This window comes from Drosophila pseudoobscura, chromosome 4 (genome assembly GCF_009870125.1).
Source record: "Drosophila pseudoobscura strain MV-25-SWS-2005 chromosome 4, UCI_Dpse_MV25, whole genome shotgun sequence".
NCBI lineage: Eukaryota > Metazoa > Arthropoda > Insecta > Diptera > Drosophilidae > Drosophila > Drosophila pseudoobscura.
Window position 1 is genome coordinate 17,465,307 of NC_046681.1, and position 17,918 is coordinate 17,483,224.

General features: G+C 35.1%; 2 protein-coding genes across 5 annotated transcripts; one reads left to right on the forward strand and one right to left on the reverse strand.

Annotated features, from left to right (window-relative positions):
- Nucleotides 1–1,472: 1,472 nt before the first annotated feature.
- LOC6903315 (transcriptional regulator ATRX-like) lies at nt 1,473–13,439 on the reverse strand. 4 transcript variants are annotated; one of them, XM_033380949.1, is made up of 21 exons: nt 13,055–13,419; nt 11,060–12,175; nt 10,825–10,984; nt 9,981–10,754; nt 9,750–9,919; nt 8,763–8,956; nt 8,567–8,704; nt 7,844–8,019; nt 7,296–7,376; nt 6,863–6,955; nt 6,762–6,812; nt 6,478–6,695; nt 5,863–5,957; nt 5,280–5,587; nt 5,094–5,215; nt 3,840–4,045; nt 3,738–3,765; nt 3,606–3,669; nt 2,988–3,296; nt 2,176–2,915; nt 1,475–1,869 (listed from the first exon to the last, which is right to left on the reverse strand). In XM_033380949.1, exons 2-21 carry the CDS (start codon nt 12,166–12,168, stop codon nt 1,794–1,796), a joined length of 5,112 nt encoding a protein of 1,703 aa, XP_033236840.1. In that variant the 5' UTR covers nt 12,169–12,175; nt 13,055–13,419; the 3' UTR covers nt 1,475–1,793. The 4 variants fall into 4 exon arrangements, with proteins under 4 accessions (XP_033236838.1, XP_033236839.1, XP_033236840.1 ...); XM_033380947.1 differs by having other exon boundaries at nt 1,473–1,869; nt 2,176–3,296; nt 13,347–13,439; XM_033380948.1 differs by lacking the exon at nt 13,055–13,419 and adding an exon at nt 12,719–12,811 and having other exon boundaries at nt 1,473–1,869; nt 2,176–3,296.
- Nucleotides 13,440–14,028: 589 nt separating this feature from the next.
- On the forward strand, nt 14,029–17,105 carry Mdh1 (malate dehydrogenase 1). Its single transcript, XM_033380952.1, has 2 exons — nt 14,029–14,156; nt 15,960–17,105. Exons 1-2 carry the CDS (start codon nt 14,154–14,156, stop codon nt 16,965–16,967), a joined length of 1,011 nt encoding a protein of 336 aa, XP_033236843.1. The 5' UTR covers nt 14,029–14,153; the 3' UTR covers nt 16,968–17,105.
- Nucleotides 17,106–17,918: the final 813 nt, after the last annotated feature.

Below are 17,918 nucleotides of genomic sequence, written 5' to 3' on the forward strand. Positions count from 1 at the left end.
GAGGGCATGCGTGATCAGAAAAATGTCCTTGATCCTTCGCTAAGGACTCGAACAATCACAACCATACATATTTAGTTTCTCGGCTAGTTGACGGCCGATCTAGGCGTGCAATGACTTCCTGTGATCGGAAAAATTTCCCCGAATTGACGGAGTCCTTATCAAGGACCATGGACTAACATAAATATCCTGTTTTCTCAATTATTTGTGGGCCGATCTGGCCGTTCCATACGTTCCTGATTTTGGAAATATCATTGGTAAGGCCCCACCCTAGAAAGTATGTTTTCCCAATTCTTTGCAAGGATATTTTTTCAATAGTTGTATTCATCAAATCGTAGCTGAGTATAAATAAATAAACACGTGAAAAACATTTGTATCTATCTTAAACCTAATAACATTAAAATTTATCTAGAGTCTAGTAGCCCGCGAGGCGCTACCCTTGCCCTTGCCATTGTCAAAGTCCTTGTAGTCGATGTCCAGGTCGAAGGATGACGATGACTTGTTCTGTCCTGATGGGATACGATTCTGTCTGGCTGGGATACTTTGATAGAACTCCGTCTGGCGAGGAGGAAATCGAATACGACACGCCTTGTGGCAAAGCGTAGGGCACATAAGTCCTCTGTGAAGGAAGATTTATTTTAAAATAAATCCGCAATTATATTCTGGTTTACTTACGCGTCTCGATGCCGAAGCTCAGCGTTTCATTGGGCGACGTATCAATGGGGGGTTGCTGACAATATTTTTCGTCGGCGGGAACCACCGATTGCGCCGTCGATTATCAGATTGTCGACTCGGAGCTCTCGAGAGGACGAGGAGCTATGGCGGAATCACCCGCGGAGGAGGTACCGACGGCGAGCGGCCTGCAAAGATGGCAAGATGAGGGGATCGCGACATAGCAGTTTGTGGACAGAGAGGGACTCGGCCAATAGAGCTAGAGGGAATACAAAAATAAAAGAACCAAGAAAAAATTGTCAACGGAAAATATGAATAGGGGGGAAGCAAGGAAAACTTACCCGGTCAAAGCCGATGAGGTAAAGCCGATGCAGGAGGCAATACGAGGTCGGTTTAAAGAGAGAAAATCGCCACAGCAGTGAAGGTTAAATTCTCGCGCCGCTTATCCAGGAAAGTATATAATCCAATATGCTCTCAGAAGGAATAAACAATTACGATTTATATTGGGAGCTGGACCCATCGCTAATCAATTAACTTTCAACTGGGTTTTCAGGGTCTTCGGCTCTGGCGTTCAGCCATCATGAGCACACGGGAAAGACCAGAAATATTTTAAATGCATACAAGACTCCTGCACAATGAGACAGTTTTTTGTATATGCACTTCGCACTTGGAAACCACTTCCTAACGTCAAGGCAATCAGTGGTGCCATGCAATTCAAGTTGACCTTTATATTTAAAATAGTAAAGATGAATGAAAAGAGAGCGAGACCTCTAGAAACTACATTACAAAATTACATTAGAAAATATTAGTATACAATTTTAATTGTAATTTTAATCACTTCTTAATGTTAGTAAATTCCATTCTTAAATTTAAATAAAACTAATTCACTTGTTGTGTCTAGCGCCCTAATTTATAAGTATGTAATATGCTCGTAGCGCAAGGATGGAATAATAAAATATACAAAAAATTTTTTAATTATGAATTATAAATAAACAAACCTTTTTATTTAAACTATTAGCATTATTTGTGTACTATGCATTTTTTTAACAACAAAAAATGCTTTTATTGCCTTATGCTATTTCATGGCGGGTCTGCTGTTAGGCCGGATTGAACATATCGATGAATTATAATTTATTCTTTTTTAAATTGAGATCTTCGTCTTGAGTACCTGCTGACCTTTTCCTAGTTGAAAGTGGAGTCCTGAAAAACAAAAGAGGAAATCAATTAAAGGCATAAGTATCAGTATCTTCATTTAGTTATATTTATTTGTGCTTAATCGTCTTCAATATTGAGTGAATTTTTAAAAGAAAAAGTCAACCAAACGCAACATAGTATTTTTTTTAATTTTAAATATTTTATAATATCTTCCGTGTGGATGACTACAGTGATCTGGCAGTCTGGAGCAGAGTCTAATTGTAGGATTGTATTCAAATATTTTGGGCCTGGAGGTCCAACGAGTCAGTCGACTCGTTAATAATAATAATAAGAATACAATTATGTTCTTACCCGATAGAGCAGACATCAATTTCAACATTATCATTGCTAACATTTCGTCCCACGTTGTCTTTGAAAGGAGAAAAAGGTTCATGGACTTTATTCCTTACTTTATTTTGATGATTTAGCGAAGGGGTATCTTTTGGATCTCCTATTGTTGACTTCGTTGAATGTTGTATAGTTTTGTTAAACACTCCACTTTTAGAATTTGCGTTTTTATTCAGTGAGACGCTTGACACCAACTTCAAATCACTAACCGTATTTTTCTGTACAATATTGGAGCGGTCATAGCGTGTAGTGCTTGAAGCGGCATCAGAAGTACTCGTAGACATTGCAAAAGGTTGCTTGGAATTACGAATAGTTTGCGGAGGGCTAGCTAGGGGTACATTTTGCATGCCACAATTGGTCAAACCCTTACGGGTTATGTTTTCTAAAGAAGAATTCTGGTTAACTACAAGGTTTGTCGTGTCTTTATGAACAGCGGCATAGGGTGGGACTTTTCTTTTTCGTTGATTAGTGTTTTTTGAAGAGTTTGACACAGGATCTTTAATCACCATTGTTGCCGATTTTTCTTCATCTGCTGTAATATGTGTAAGATCAACGGTATTTATATTTTTAGCAATAATTGAATCATTCGCAGCGCATACGCTTTGAGTATATCGAGGATCGAATGCACTTAAACGTTCCTTTCTTGAAATTTCATTATCTCCAACGTCTGTAAACTTTGCTTTATTAGTTGAAGCATCATAACTCTGATTCGAAAAGTTCATGAGACTAGAGAAAGGACTTTCAAGAAAATTTTTGTATTGTTCAAACGACAGTACCTTGTTTGTATTTAGATTCGATTGCTCAATACTTTTAGAATGTCTCTGAAATATATCATTTGGAGCTATTGAACTGGAACTATTTGGCACGCTAGGTACACTCGCAGAAAGAAAATTATGATTTGATTGGTTGATTGGATTATAAGGGGAGACATAGCTATTATCATTTAAGCAAGAACTAATGTCTGGATATCGTAGCGAATACTTTTGGTAGTAGTTTAAGTTGTTCAAGTAATTTTGATTCATGTTGTAATTAAGTTGTGGCATAAATGTTGTTGGCTGAATACTGTAGTTTAATAAATTTTGCATCTGAAAAAAAATAAAATTATTTTTGTTATATATGTGTGTACATATGTGTGTAATGTACACATTTGACATAAGTTTCAGTTTAACGAAATATTGCATAGAACATAAAACTGCAAATTCTGGGACACCCGAAAACTTTCTTCCTGATGTTAAAAAGGAAGACCCAAAGATCTTGACAGCCTTACAAACGTTTATATCAAGGGAAACTACGAGGCTCCTAACGAAGCCACCATATAATCAGATCCTAGTGATTTAGTTCTATCCCAGTAACAAGGGCATCACATTTTTATTGGGATGATAATTTCTACTTACATCCAGACTTGGAATTGGAGCTAAGTACGAGGACAGCCTTGAAGTCGGAATACTGCTTTGACCTCTGAAGAAGAAAAAAATTGATTATGCTTTTATGTTGCTTTTATAAGACCGCTTTAAATATCTGCTTACGTTTCAGCATGTAATCCTTCCTTTTGTTCTGAGGGAGAGAGATTGCAAATAATAAATACATATATTATCATAAAGGTTGAGAGACTCTATTTAATGTTTTACCTAGATTGACTTCTAATTCTTTTTCGTACGTTTCCCAAGCATCCGCTTTTTCTTGTTCACTCAATTCTTGCTCCACTTTATTTTCTAAGAGACTGTCATGCTCATGGTATTTATAAACAAGCTCCGATTGTCTTAATAAGTGTGCCAGTATAGTGTCCTTAGGAAGCACAGGCATAGTTCTTTCACTTTTTTTTGGTTTCGTCAACCTATAAAGTAAAATATTAGCAAGTCAATAATTTATTATTCCAAAATAACTTTCTTAGAGGGTAGCATCTCGGCTCAAAGTGTACTTTACATTTGATTTTATTGAAGTATAGCGTAAGTTAGTGCGGGAAGCACAAGAAAGCTCTCTCTCGCTCTTGGCAAATTCACCCCACTTCGCTACATTATATAAGTTAGGCTTAAGATTTAATTAAATGAAGAGGAAAAGGTCCTTACAAATAATTGAAATCGAAAGCAGGTATTTTTCGTTTTTCGTCGCTTGAAATATAAAAAATTTGCAGCCACCAGTATAGATTTTTTATATTTGGAAAAACTATTTCAAAACTTCATGGCGCCCCAGGATGGACTCGCAAATTAAATCTACATATATATAGTTGAGTGGCGCAGTGACACGACTGAAAGGTGCGATACATATCTGCAAGCATATATATTCTTATATAGATATATATTAAATTTACTGCACATCGTGTGTGCAAGAACGCAGGCAAATGAAGCTGCAAAATCACCGCGTCGGTCGCCCAAAAACCCTGTGAGTAGTTCTACCGCCGAGCGATATCGACTCCAGAGGAAAATTTTCGTTCTCGGGCCATGAAGAGGTTCAAGAACACACCATCGATATGATGGTTTCGACATCGAAGGAGGATAACCATGGAGAAATTCGGTGCCTACTAGTCACTTCCAAAACAAGATAGGCTCCAAAGATATCAATGAAACCAATTTCGATTCCCAGGATGGAACTTATGGCAATGTGGTATTGATGATAATTAAATAGAATAACTTAACTATAAAGAGCAATGAGGTAGATCAGAAATAACTGATCTACAATGTATGTACATTATTATTTTATTGATTCTGGCAATAATAATCGACTATATATATCGACTCTACTATTAAAGCTGATAAAGAATATATATACTATGTAGTTTATGGGGTCGCAAACGCTTCCTTCTGGCTGTTAGGATGTCTGTTCAATTCCGAATATTCAGTATTCAGACAAATTTAGTTTAGCTTCATAAATAAATCATTACTTACGTATAAAGTTCTGCTAATTCCTCCATGTTATAGTGCCTATCTATTTGTTGTTCATCTACTACTCGAAAACTCATAGCTTGTTTTGTAACAGATCGAGAGTAAACTTTTTCTTCCATTGTGCCCTGTAAGTATAAGAAACGTAAAAATGAAAACAGCTGTATAGCTTCATGGCTCATTTTACAATACCATTGCAATTAGACGATATATATAGCAATTTTTTTTTTGCCCCAGACGAAATACTCGAAATATATTTTGTTGATCATTAGAGGGATTCCACGAGGTATCTAAAATTATAACTCTATTCGCTCCAATTAGATTTATTCCTTGGCCTCCAGCTCTGGCAGATATTAGAAAAACGCGTGCACGTTTGTTGACTTCACTGTTGAATCGTTTGATCATTTCATGTCGTATGTTTTTAGGTGTTCTGCCATCCAGTCTGTAATAGTCCTGGCCACTGATCCATTTTCCTGAGGGTTTATGACTTGATGGTACATCTGGAATGCAAAAAGTTTGTCAGAGTCTGCAAACTATTCGCGTAATATTTCGTAAAAAGTATGTATGATCTATTAACTTCTAGATTAATCTATAAATATTCTTAGGCCAATTGAAAGCTTTCAAAATTGCAAAGTTGATTAAAACTAATTATAATATAATTATAATATACTAAAACATATTGGAGCCCCAAGTCTATCAGAAAAATTTACATTGATGTCAATTAATTAATTATTATTAGTCATAATATATGAAATTTAGCGTATTCTGAGCTTACGGGCGAGATAAAACAGTTCGGGATCAGACTCCGTAATCCGTTTGAAAAAGTATTCCACAACATTCAGTACTGCCACAAAAGCGGAAAAGATTAAACTGGAAAGAAAGAAAGAGTAGAAAATTAATAACGATCAAAACATGAATATTGTTTCATGTGCATGCGTCTATTAAGTTACTTAAGTGTTGGCACAGCAATCACTCTTCAGTTTAAAGGCTTTTCCATTCACATAATAGTGGGCGTGGAGTTCACCTTTAGCGACCCACCAAGCCGATCGACGTTGAGCTTTAGAAAGCCGAAAAAAAAGGTGCCAAAATGGAAGGATAGGCTCTTGGAAGTCACCTCCTTCTCAAGTTCGCTCAGAGGAACCTTGGAACCTTGGAAAGGCAGCACGGGCACAGTGCGAGTAGGAGCCGACCTGATAAATTCGCAAGACTCCAACAAGTAACTAGGCGTTGTTATAAAGCAGCGAGCATGAAAAGAGTCCTCTCTCGCATACGGCCAAATGTATAGTTTTATATAAATAGTTTTTAAAGAAAACATTTAGATGGTGTTTTGCCTAGGTAGAGTCTTGGCTGTCTGTTTTCTAGGTATATGTGTAGCTGTGCACCTGCTCACCATTTTTCGCCCTTCTCTTCGCACATTCGAAGAATGGAAAACATTATCCGGAGTTTATTACTAGGAATTACAGATTCCAGATCTGATTTTGTCAGATACCTGCGCCACCAATCATTAGTTACAGACATAACACCAGTTTGACTGTCATAGATGTCATCTGGTTGATCTTCTTCGGAGTTCGGGCAAGGGATTTTTTTAATTTCTTTTTTGCTTCTTTGCTAAAAACAATAGTTATACGTTATAAGATGGTTTTAAGAGCAGTAACCAATAAGTTGTTTACGTACGATAGTAGCATTTTTCCATGCGTCCTCTAATACCTTAGGATGTGTCCATATCTAAGGAAGAAAATTATTAGCATGTATCATCTCAAACATATTAAACTTACCTTTCTTAAAACAGTATAATCTGTTATCAGGCTTTTGCCTCGACAGTCGCCGCGGTTTCCTATTGCTTCCAATATATGTTCATAAAGTATATTCTATAAAGAAATTCGTTGAAAACCTTTCATTAAAGTGATATTAAATACAGAAGTAATGCACGTTATGTTTGTATACTTTATATATTTGTATTATTTTTAAATATATTCAGGAAAAAATATACTACTAATAAACGAAGTACTGCTTCTTGCAAGAGAATTCGAGAATTTTCAGAATTATTCAGTATTTTTTACTCGGCTTTCCTGAATAAGCTGAAAAGCTTGCATTTAGAATCATGAAACCATTAGAATTGATTAAATATCATAGAGACATACAAAAATCATAATAAGCTAATTGTATATATATTGTTCGACAATCAAAAAGGAATAAATAATTACGTACCTGAACCGACGTCATCGGAATAAATAAAACATACTCGAATTTTTGTGGCAAAAACGTTTTAAGCAACTCTGCCTCTTTCCTCTGTAAATAAAAGAAAAAAAGTAATATATTAAACTTTATCACCATATTTATAGAACATTTATCAGCCGCAACTTAACACACGTTCAAGTCGATTTCTTGCGAGGAAGGCGTTCCTAATGCACATTAAGAACTCATAAAATATATTCAGCAGCATTAATGGTCTGTTTCTATGCAAACTAGTCACTCAGTTTTCAATCTAAAATCAAATCGCCAAAATCAAATGTACCAATATACCATAGAGCTCCATAAAAAAGATCGGTTAAACAATCAATAATTCCCTTCCTGTTTTGTGACGAGGTGTTGGAATCACTATTACAGACATCTATACTCTTTGAGTACCCGGTATAAACTTCGAGTGTGTAATAAACATATTAAAGATGCGTTATAAAAACTCCTCGACCTCACAGTAGCACAAGATTAACAATGTCCTGACCAACAATGCTGAATAAAATAAAAAATGTAGTTACCTGAACAAATTTTGATAATTTCTTGTGTAACACGTAGGATCGCTGCTTCATTATTGTAATATCCTTTTTACTGGAATCTTTGTGTTGGCCGTTCTTGATTGGATTTGCATATAAATTTGCAAACTCTCTTTCAGTTCCAAGGTACAATGGTTTTATAAAGTTTACCATGCTATAATCTAAAAATATATTATTATTATAATTATTATTATTGTATATTCGTGGGCATCCCTAAAGAATTACTTAATTGGTTAAATGGTTGTACACTTGTAAAAGCGTGATATCACAGGAGCCTGGATGCCCGATGCACCAGTTCGGAATTCAAGCAGTAAAACATCTGATATATGAAATGAATTTGAAAGACTAGAGTAATGCTGCACTGTTTTTTTAGATTTCGGCAAAGCTTTCAACCGCATTCTGCTGGATGGCTTTATTCAAAAAATCGAAATATTACTTCCAAAGAACATTCATAAAATATTGATGACATATACGACTCCGGGGAAAAGACCTCCCCGCCCAGCAATAATAGCTAGGGCAGTACTCTAAATAATTAATTAAATAAACATATTATATCCAGAGTTTTCCTACTTGCTAGTCTCCAAAAGAGAAGATTCAATAAATAAAATACAGTATAATTTAAAAAAGAACCTAAATGTAAGTCAGTGAAACTCAGAGAATACCTCACAGGGATCAATTTCAGATACTTTAATTCTACGAAAAACTTACATTCTTTAAGATTATTTTGTATTGGCGTTCCGGTTAATATTATTCGTCTTGGCGTTTTAATTTTTGATACAGCAAGACTTATGGCAGATTTGCTGTTTTTAATAATATGTCCTTCATCACAAACGACTAAATCGGCACCTGTTAAGATACAAATAATGACCATTTTGGAATTAATGTCTTATAAATAAATAATTACCCGGCTCTAAAAGGTATTTTTGAACTTTTCCGCGAACATTTTCTAATTTTGAAGAAGTCACGTTCCCTCGATATTTATACGAGTGATAAAAGACAAGAGAACGGAATGCCTCGTAGCCCACTAATAAGCAGCCCGCTTTGTTAGTCGACGATAATGACCATTCTTCCAATACCCGTAGCTTTTCTGCAATATCCCTAAAAATAGAAGTATAAATAATGCATTAGAAAGCGAAAAGATGCAAGGACCTCGAAGCACTTTATAAAGTACACATAAAAGAGTAAGTTTTAAGATAATTGGAATTTCAAAAAGTTGTGTACAGTTTTTAGAAGCTTAATTTAGAAGCTAATGTAACTTAAATTTGGCACATATTTATTGTTTGTCCTCTGTTCTTGCCAGAAAAATGAAACGTGTTAGGTATCGGTATCCGGTATGGAGTTCTATCATTTTTCGATTATCGGTGACCTTTTTTAACATCGGATAGGTAACAGTTACAGGTTTCTGATTTAGTTTTTTGTATTCATTCATTTAAAGATTCAATTCAATAATACCGTTATAAACATGTAACATTTCAGTCCGATAAATCTTAACCCGAAGTCCAAAAACCGGCAATAACAACTGGAAATTGGTTGAAATATATAAAATGGAATGTAGCCCTTGATCAGATTCAAGTGTGGATCTTTCTCAGATCCCTAATAAAAATCAATGAAATATATGAAGACGTTAGTCAGAAAATTATTTTGTGAATTTAAATGTGCCACAGCTCTGGATTTTTTTTTGGCTTCCTCGTATATAAGGCTATAATATTTTGGTTAGCTTATATATTTTTGTCTGATACTGTGTTAATTTGATTATTATTAAAATTCCGTTCCAATATTAAATATTGGGCAAACTAAAAATGTTATAAGTAAGAATAAAATAAAATAAAAAAAAGGCCTCGGAGTACATGAATGTATGTAAATACATAATTATATAAAAAATCAAACTCACGATGAATCAGGGAAAATGAAAACCTTTAAATGACTTTTTACATTCAAAGGACTCAGCCAATAATGAAATTCGTCAGCCCAATTCATGACCGTGCTTTTTGGACAGAGTACCAAGACCTTCGCTGTCTTTAGTTCCTTGTAAGATATGACGGTGTGAAGCAAAGCGATGAGCTAAAAGAAAATATTTGTTTGTTGTATTAATGTTTGCTCAAATTTTGAATATTCGTTTTACCTGTAGAGTCTTTCCCAGGCCCATGCAGTGAGCTAAAATGCATCCTGATCCAGCATTCTTTTTGGCTTGATCCACTCCGCCATAACAAGAATCGTACATAAATTTAATACCATCGATTTGGTGCGGCTTTAATTGCTTAACTATATCACAATGCACTTTAATAAACTTATTAGTGCTTTCGATGTAATCAAGTATTAGTTCTGACTTATTTATATTTTCAGAATTCTTTTTAATTGCTTTGCTAAGCTCCAAATGTTTCTTTTCAAGGCGTCGTATACGTTCACTTTCGGTTTTTTGTGCAGCTCTAGTTTCATTGGCAAGCTGATCAATTCGAAGCATTGGTTTTATCAATCTTGATTTTTGAAGATCAGCTTCAACATCCGAAAAATCGCTTTCCGAGCTTAGAACGATTTCTTCATGTTTATTGTGCTTTCCCGATTCTGTTAATGTATTTTTTGACCTTTTTTGATCATCTTCTTTGACAAGCACGTCTGCGTTTTTCGCTGACCGCTTATAGTCAAGTTGAATTTCTTTGTCAGCAACAAGAGCATCGTCCGTTTCCACTTGATCTATTTTATCCGAGCTAAAATCTCGCAAGAACTTGTCTACAGTATTATTTATGTTATCACTTTCTTCTGACAAAAGTTCCTTTGAATTATCGTAGTCACTTTGATTTGACAATCCTGAATCACTACTTGAATCATTTAACAGTTGAATCTTGATTTGTTCGTTATAACGCGAAAGAAACTGTCCCTCGGTAATACAATCTTCGTTCTAAAGTGAAAAAAAATTATTGTATTATTTGTAAGATTAAGTAAAAAAGTTTGACCTCGTGCATACTCACTTCAATTATGGTATCACTTTCATATTGGTCCATGTCTTCTCCAGAGCCATTATCCTTTTTATCCATACTCTTTTGAAACAAATTTTGGTGACTCTTTTGCTTTGATTTGGTGCAAGTCTTATGGCCATGACGGGTATTCAACGCACTCAAATTTGTCAGTCTGTAGAGAAAATATTAACATTTTAATTCTTGCCCTTAATCTATTACAAAAATTCGGTTTGGTTCAAATACAAACCTGTCGATTTCCTGGTCAGTATCGTTGTCCGATACATATGATTTCGTAATTGTTATAGTTTTTTTATCGCCCCCACACAAATTTGAATTATTATTTACTTCCAGCTTTATATATTTGGAAAGATCAACACCGTCATTATAATCGTAAAGCAAATTCCTGTTTTCACTTGAATGGTTCCAGTGAGTTATTGACGACAGTCGGGAACTACATTCAATTGAAGATTTTTCGTTTAGATCGTCCGAGCTACTTTCGGAGCTTAATTCGGAGTCCGAACTCAATGAACTAGATGTATCTAAAAGTAGTCTCATTTTTGCTTTATGGTTTTTTTGATGTTTCGTCATCTTTGATCCATTTAACGGCTTCTCTAGAGCTTGACATGAAGACGTACTTCCAATGGTGGCAATTTCGTGAAGTTTTTTTATTTTTTTTAATAAAATCACTTTAAATTCGTCTTCAGATTTTGAAGTGTGCGCATAACAATCATTTATTAACTGTTTTGCTAAATTTAGTGTGGCTCTTAAAATTGGTTTAAGGACAATTTTTTTTTTCACATAATTTGTACCATTTTCAAGGTACTGGTCATTCAGCTCGACTTCCAAGGGCTCTGAACAGTACTCTTTTAACTCTGCAGTACATTTTTTTTCACTCGTTACATCCAATTCTAAATTAAAAGTTTTTATTTTTTGTATGGTGGTGTCAATGAAATTCGATATGTCTGTTGTAACAGGCTCAGATACAGCTCTATTTGGAAAAATAAGATTTTGAAGCATATTTTCAACACAATCCAGGCATTGTCGACACTTTAGCTCTTCTTGTGATGTATAGTTATGATCGCTCAATGCGTCTGAAAAGCTTGTGTCACTTTTTTTCAACCAAGTACATTCTTTACGTCGATGCTCTCTTGCAGGAAATTTTAACAATTCTTCAGTACTGTTGTAGGTATTAGAGAAATTTTGCACTTCAACTTGATTTATTTCTTCTATAGAAAAATCTACAAAAGGTGTTTCCGCAATTGGTTCGGTAGTAGTTTCGCCACAATTATCTTTCGAAACCTCAACACCAAAGGATTCGTCCTGCGTACTTTCCTCCGTCAGTAACGGTTGATTCATTTTGAGTCTATAAATAATATATAAAAACCCATTTAGTTAGCATTGTTTAGCATTCTTTTTTGTTTTTTTTTTCTGAAAATATTTCTAATCAAGAAAGGACAGCTAACTTCGGGGCGAAAATCTTCATCCAGATCAATTCATAAAAATAATGCACACAAAAATCAATTAAATATTGGTTAATTGGAATTCAATCAGACTTAAAAAAAAGAATCGGTGAGTCGCCACTACACTACAGTATCCAAAACTCAGTTATTATTCGATTATATGTGAACTCACAATAAACAAAATTTAGTAAACGATATCGCAAACGAGAGTTACGCGAAACACAACAGTGCAAAACTCTCGAATTTTAATGAGACAAATTGCTTATAAGCGAAGTCCTTTGGATTGGATGCAAAGCATAATTAATCGAGATAGAATCAATAGAATATACAGTTATATACTAGGGGGAAAACCCTTAAGAACTCGCTTAGATCGTTCGCCAACACCCGTCTCACTTGCTTAATCAATTTATCAGGAACTTGTAATGATCTATCAAGAATTTACATACGTGAAGAAACTATTATGACTCAATTTTTACTTCTGTAGTACTGCTACTCCTAATAACATGGTTAAAAACGGCCCCGAACAAAACAATAATAAATGTTTGTTGTTCTACTTAACCGTACAAGTTTAATATGACATGAATGATAAGGGTATATGGATAAATGTGGCGCTTACTCTTCGTTTTGATTCAATTAACAAGAAACAAATAGTTTTCAGTTTTTAAGAATAAACTCTACAGTCAATTATTCATTATTTCTGGGAACACCAAATTCATTTTCAAAACACCCGAGTACCGGCAGTATCAGAATAGACGGCACGGCAGGATGAGACAATTATTTACCTTTCAGATCTTTTATATTTAGTTGTACATAACAAGCTATTGAAAGCTATTGGTATATATGGCTTGCATATGTATTTCACATATTATTATTTACAAATCTTTCTTATACCTTGATATTTTAGAAAGTTGTTTGTTTTTATTAGTGCGATACAAAAATATTAGCAATTAATGGTATTTGTATCAAAACATACAAAAACAGATAAGTTAACACTGGAAGAGGTCATGGACGACAGCACTTTCATTTCAATTTGCATAGATATTGCTTTACGATTTTTCACCTGTAATTTCTTACTTTTTATAGTTCTACGATTTAAGTTTTTCTTTACTACAAATTATAAACACAACTAAATCATATATCGATGCTTTTATAGTACACCGATATATACAAAATATCACCACTAACCACACAGTATATCGATATTTCAGTTCATACATCGAAAATGTCGAATGCGAGCTTTCAGCGTACGCTCCCACGGCACCGGATGAAATGGTTTGTTCGATTTCTGTTTTCTCATGTGGTTCCATCTTTTTTAATGTAGACATTAAAAATTCGGATGATTTATCTCAATTCAGAAACGCTTCAATAGTACAGGAGAGACTCTGAAGTCCCATTTTATTGTCGATCGAGTATGGTACAACGGAATCTCGTAATATGGAATATATAACAGATTATTTGTATTCTTTAAAAACTAAGAAAGTACGAATTTTTTTATTGGAAAATATAATTATTATTATTAATATTTCAAATTGTACAGTAGAATTATGATTTTTGTTGCTTTAATTTTTGTTCATCTTGATTCATCTTAGTTTTAGTTTTGAAACGGGACTTGTAATATTTGTTATGAATTAAAACGGGTTATCGGCGCTGCGTACCAAAGTTTTTGGAAAGTTAAAACAACAACATGCCTGATTTATACATTTTGGTATAATTTGAATTCAAAATTAAGTTTCATCTAGGCACTTAAAATTATGATGTGTACAAATCTCAGCTCCATCGGTTGGTGGCCCAACTATCGATTGTACCGATAGCGCAATCCATTACTATCCAGTCGGTGAAAAGCATTAAAAAGTGTCAGTAAAGAAAAAATAAAGTGTAAAAATGGTAAGATGAAAATCAAATATTGAACTCTCTTTCTATTTTCCATAAATATTCGCATTATATGCATTTTTCCAATCGAATCAATTTAAAATATTAATATATTTATTGTACATGCATATTTCCAGACGTTTATACATATGCACATATGTACATGTACATAGAAAGAATTATTAAATTTAACTTTCAATCGCCCTCTATCATGTTCATAAAAAACGTCATAACTTGATTGACACTGTAAATTTTTGCAAATTAAATTTTCTCTTTCCAAAGTAAATTCATTTTTATAATGGGCACAACAAAACACTCGAAACATTTTTAGACACATATCATAACATATCAAAATTTTCATTTTTGGTGTCATGATATTGTATAATGTCTCGGAGGGGGGTATTCGGATGGGGTTCCGTTATCTTTGAAAACGTAAGCACGGTCGCGGGGTACTGTGTACTGACCTTAGCTTGAGTTTAAAAGGCGCTTGAACATAAGCCTCGCGCACACTATAGCTACTAGAGGGGTTGAGCTAAAGATGCATTCAAAATTAACAACTGAGCATTTTTAGCCAGCAGGGTGCGCCCACTCTGCTCACTTGAGCTATCATCTGACAGCTACATACATATGTATTTATATGTCTTTAGGTTGCTACAAAATATAATTCCAATTCCGACTGCAAGGCATTGGGAAAATCGAATTCAATATGCAAAAGAGCAATTAATTGGCCCAAAGAAACATCCTATGGTCCGTGCAAGCCAACATTTCTTTTTTTTTGTGAAAAAGGGCCTTGATCTTGTTTGAGACGACTACTTAATGCAGAATACAAACCCCTGACTTACTTGTAAAACCATCAAAACATAGAGGAACAAGCATCATGGTATGGGCATGATTTTTGTATTATGCATGATCCAATACATGGCACAAAAAATTTATTAGAAACATTGATGCTGCCTCATGCGGACCACGAAAAGCCGTTGTTTTGTGTCAACCATCAGGACTATGACTAAAAACATACTAGAAAGTGGTACAAAAAGAATTGTCTCTATTTCATGGATCATGGATTTGCCTGTTCAGTCCCTAGATTTGCAACCCCATTGAAAATGTTCGGGATGAAGTTAAAGTACAAATGTATCTCTTTCTAATAGGAAACAAAAGAACAATAAAGATCTTTAGGGTATCCTGCATGATTTTTGGATCAATATCCCAAATGAATGTTGCGAAAATTGGGTGAACTTTAATGCCGACATGTTGAGGTACAAATTTTTGGCAAAATCGGTCCTTTATGTCATATATGTAGCTGCCATAGTTGCGAAATATTGACGAGAAATTAAATTTTGAAATATGGAGCAATGGTCACAATATTTGAAATATTTACAATTTCGATTAGGTATGTATTATAGATGATCTGTGATTTTTCTATGTATTTGTGAAAGCATTTCGTTGATGGTGGGATAGCTTCAATTTGAATGGGATCTAAATTATTAAATGATGAGTATCTTTAAGGGACGAGTGAGGGACAAGTGCATTTGATATGGGTGGGTACTGGTCAGCTTGCTGTGGACTAACCTCAACCTTTTTATGATTTTTTGTTGTCCTATATAGGGTAGAGAGTTTGAGTGTTTCAATAATCACTGTAATAATCTGTAATTTTGCTTTTCAATCTATGATTTTACCATCCACTTCATCGGCACTTTTACCTCTCATTGAGCAGAAATTAATTAAGTAAACATTTATGGAAGTCTGCACTTTCTTGTAAACTGCATAGCATAATTATTATTTTTATCTAAATAAACAATCTGGTTCTTATCTTTTTAGGCTGAACCAATTCGAGTTGTTGTGACTGGAGCTGCTGGTCAAATTGCTTATTCCTTGCTGTACATGATCGCACGAGGAGAAGTTTTTGGATCTGATCAGCCTCTTATCTTGCATTTGCTGGATATTCCGCCTATGGTTGGCGTTCTTGAGGGTGTTGTCATGGAACTAGCGGATTGTGCGTTGCCTTTGTTACGTCAAGTTATACCTACAACAGATCCATCTGTTGGGTTCAAGGATGTCTCGGCCGCCTTTCTTGTAGGCGCCATGCCACGTAAAGAAGGAATGGAGAGAAAAGATTTGCTATCAGCAAATGTAAAAATTTTTAAAGCACAAGGACAGGCTATTGAAAATTTTGCCAAAAAAGATATTAAGGTTCTTGTGGTTGGAAACCCGGCCAACACTAATGCTTTTGTTTGCGCTAACTATGCGCCATCCATTCCACGTGAAAATTTTTCAGCAATGACACGATTAGATCAAAATCGCGCCACCTCGCAAATAGCTACAAAGTTGGGAGTTCCCATATCCGCCGTTAAGAACATAATAATCTGGGGCAACCATTCATCCACTCAATACCCAGATGCTGGACAAGGAAAAGTGGTTATCAATGGTGAAACCAAGTCTGTGGCTGATGCTGTCAATGATAATGCATATCTACAAGGTGCCTTTGTTGAAACTGTTCAAAAGCGTGGAGCTGCTGTAATTTCAGCTCGAAAAATGTCATCCGCTATGTCAGCAGCTAAAGCCGCTTGCGATCATATGCATGACTGGTGGAACGGTACCGCTCCAGGAACATTTGTATCAATGGGTGTATGTTCGGATGGCAGCTATAACTCTCCAAAGGACGTTATTTTCTCTTTTCCAGTTGTCATTGAAAATAAGCAATGGAAAATCGTCCAGGGTTTAAACCTAAGTGATGCTGCTAAAGCGAAGTTAAATATAACTGCAAAGGAGTTGCAAGAAGAAAAGGACGAAGCATTGTCTGTATTGGATTTAAGTTCGAACTTGTAATATGGCCTTGCATATTAACGCAATTTAAATAATTTAGATTTGAGCATTTCAGGAGCAAAGCTCTTTGCATTAATGTTTGTATATAGATTATATTATGAAAAGTTGATCCAGATATGTGTAAATAAATCATAATATGATGAGAGATGTTTTACGTTTCTATTACTCGCACGTAGATATCTTCCAAAAATGGGTGTCTTTTCTGCATTGATGACGGGTATATTTATTTAGTGCACTAGAATTGTCCTTTAGGTTGTAAGAGATTTTCTTTTGGAAATTGTCTTTTACACATGTAAAGAGTCCATAGATCAATTTTAGTTCTCCGGAATGTGGAGCACGCCACACCCGTCGTCCCAAAAATTTGGCTGGCATCTTTCGCGGCGGATCAACACCTACATTCAAAATGTTAGGTCAATATCTGCTATAGCTCTAAATAAACCGGCAAACGATTTTTAAATCCGGTACTCAAAGAGTATAGATGTGCATTAGATGTTTGGAGGAAGTGAATGGGTGTAAGACCCAGGAGTAAATGTTAACGAACCCATAAAATATATTTAGTCTGTCCGTCCATCTAACCATCCTTTTCAACGCCTAGCCCTCAGAGACTATAAAAGCTAGAGCAACCAAATTGTGTGCAGACTCCTGTGATATCACACTGATTCAAGTTTGTTTCAAAATTCTGCTACCATCCCCTCCTACCACGCACACAAAGGGTGAAAATCTGTGCTACCCACAATTTTCAAGATCTGAAACAAAACCGCAAAGTCATAGAGAATGACCATATATGTAAGTATTCCAGATTGCATCAGATCGCATCAGTATTATAGCCAAAAGGAAAAAATGAAATAGCAATGAGTACGCTACTCCGCACGCGATTACTCCCCCTCTCCCCTCTATCACATACATTCTTCGTACTGGCCGAGGTAGAAAGGGGGCTTGCCTCATTCGTTCTTT

What these genes read in the sequence shown, in the direction of transcription:
- LOC6903315 (XM_033380947.1), bottom strand. Translation starts at nt 12,168, where the DNA reads ATGAATCAACCGTTACTGACGGAGGAAAGTACGCAGGACGAATCCTTT. An exon ending in ACAAAATAATCTTAAAGAAT is followed by an intron (nt 8,020 to 8,566) that starts GTAAGTTTTTCG and finishes ATATATTTTTAG; the next exon opens with ATTATAGCATGGTAAACTTT. An exon ending in AGAATTAGAAGTCAATCTAG is followed by an intron (nt 3,766 to 3,839) that starts GTAAAACATTAA and finishes TCTCTCCCTCAG; the next exon opens with AACAAAAGGAAGGATTACAT.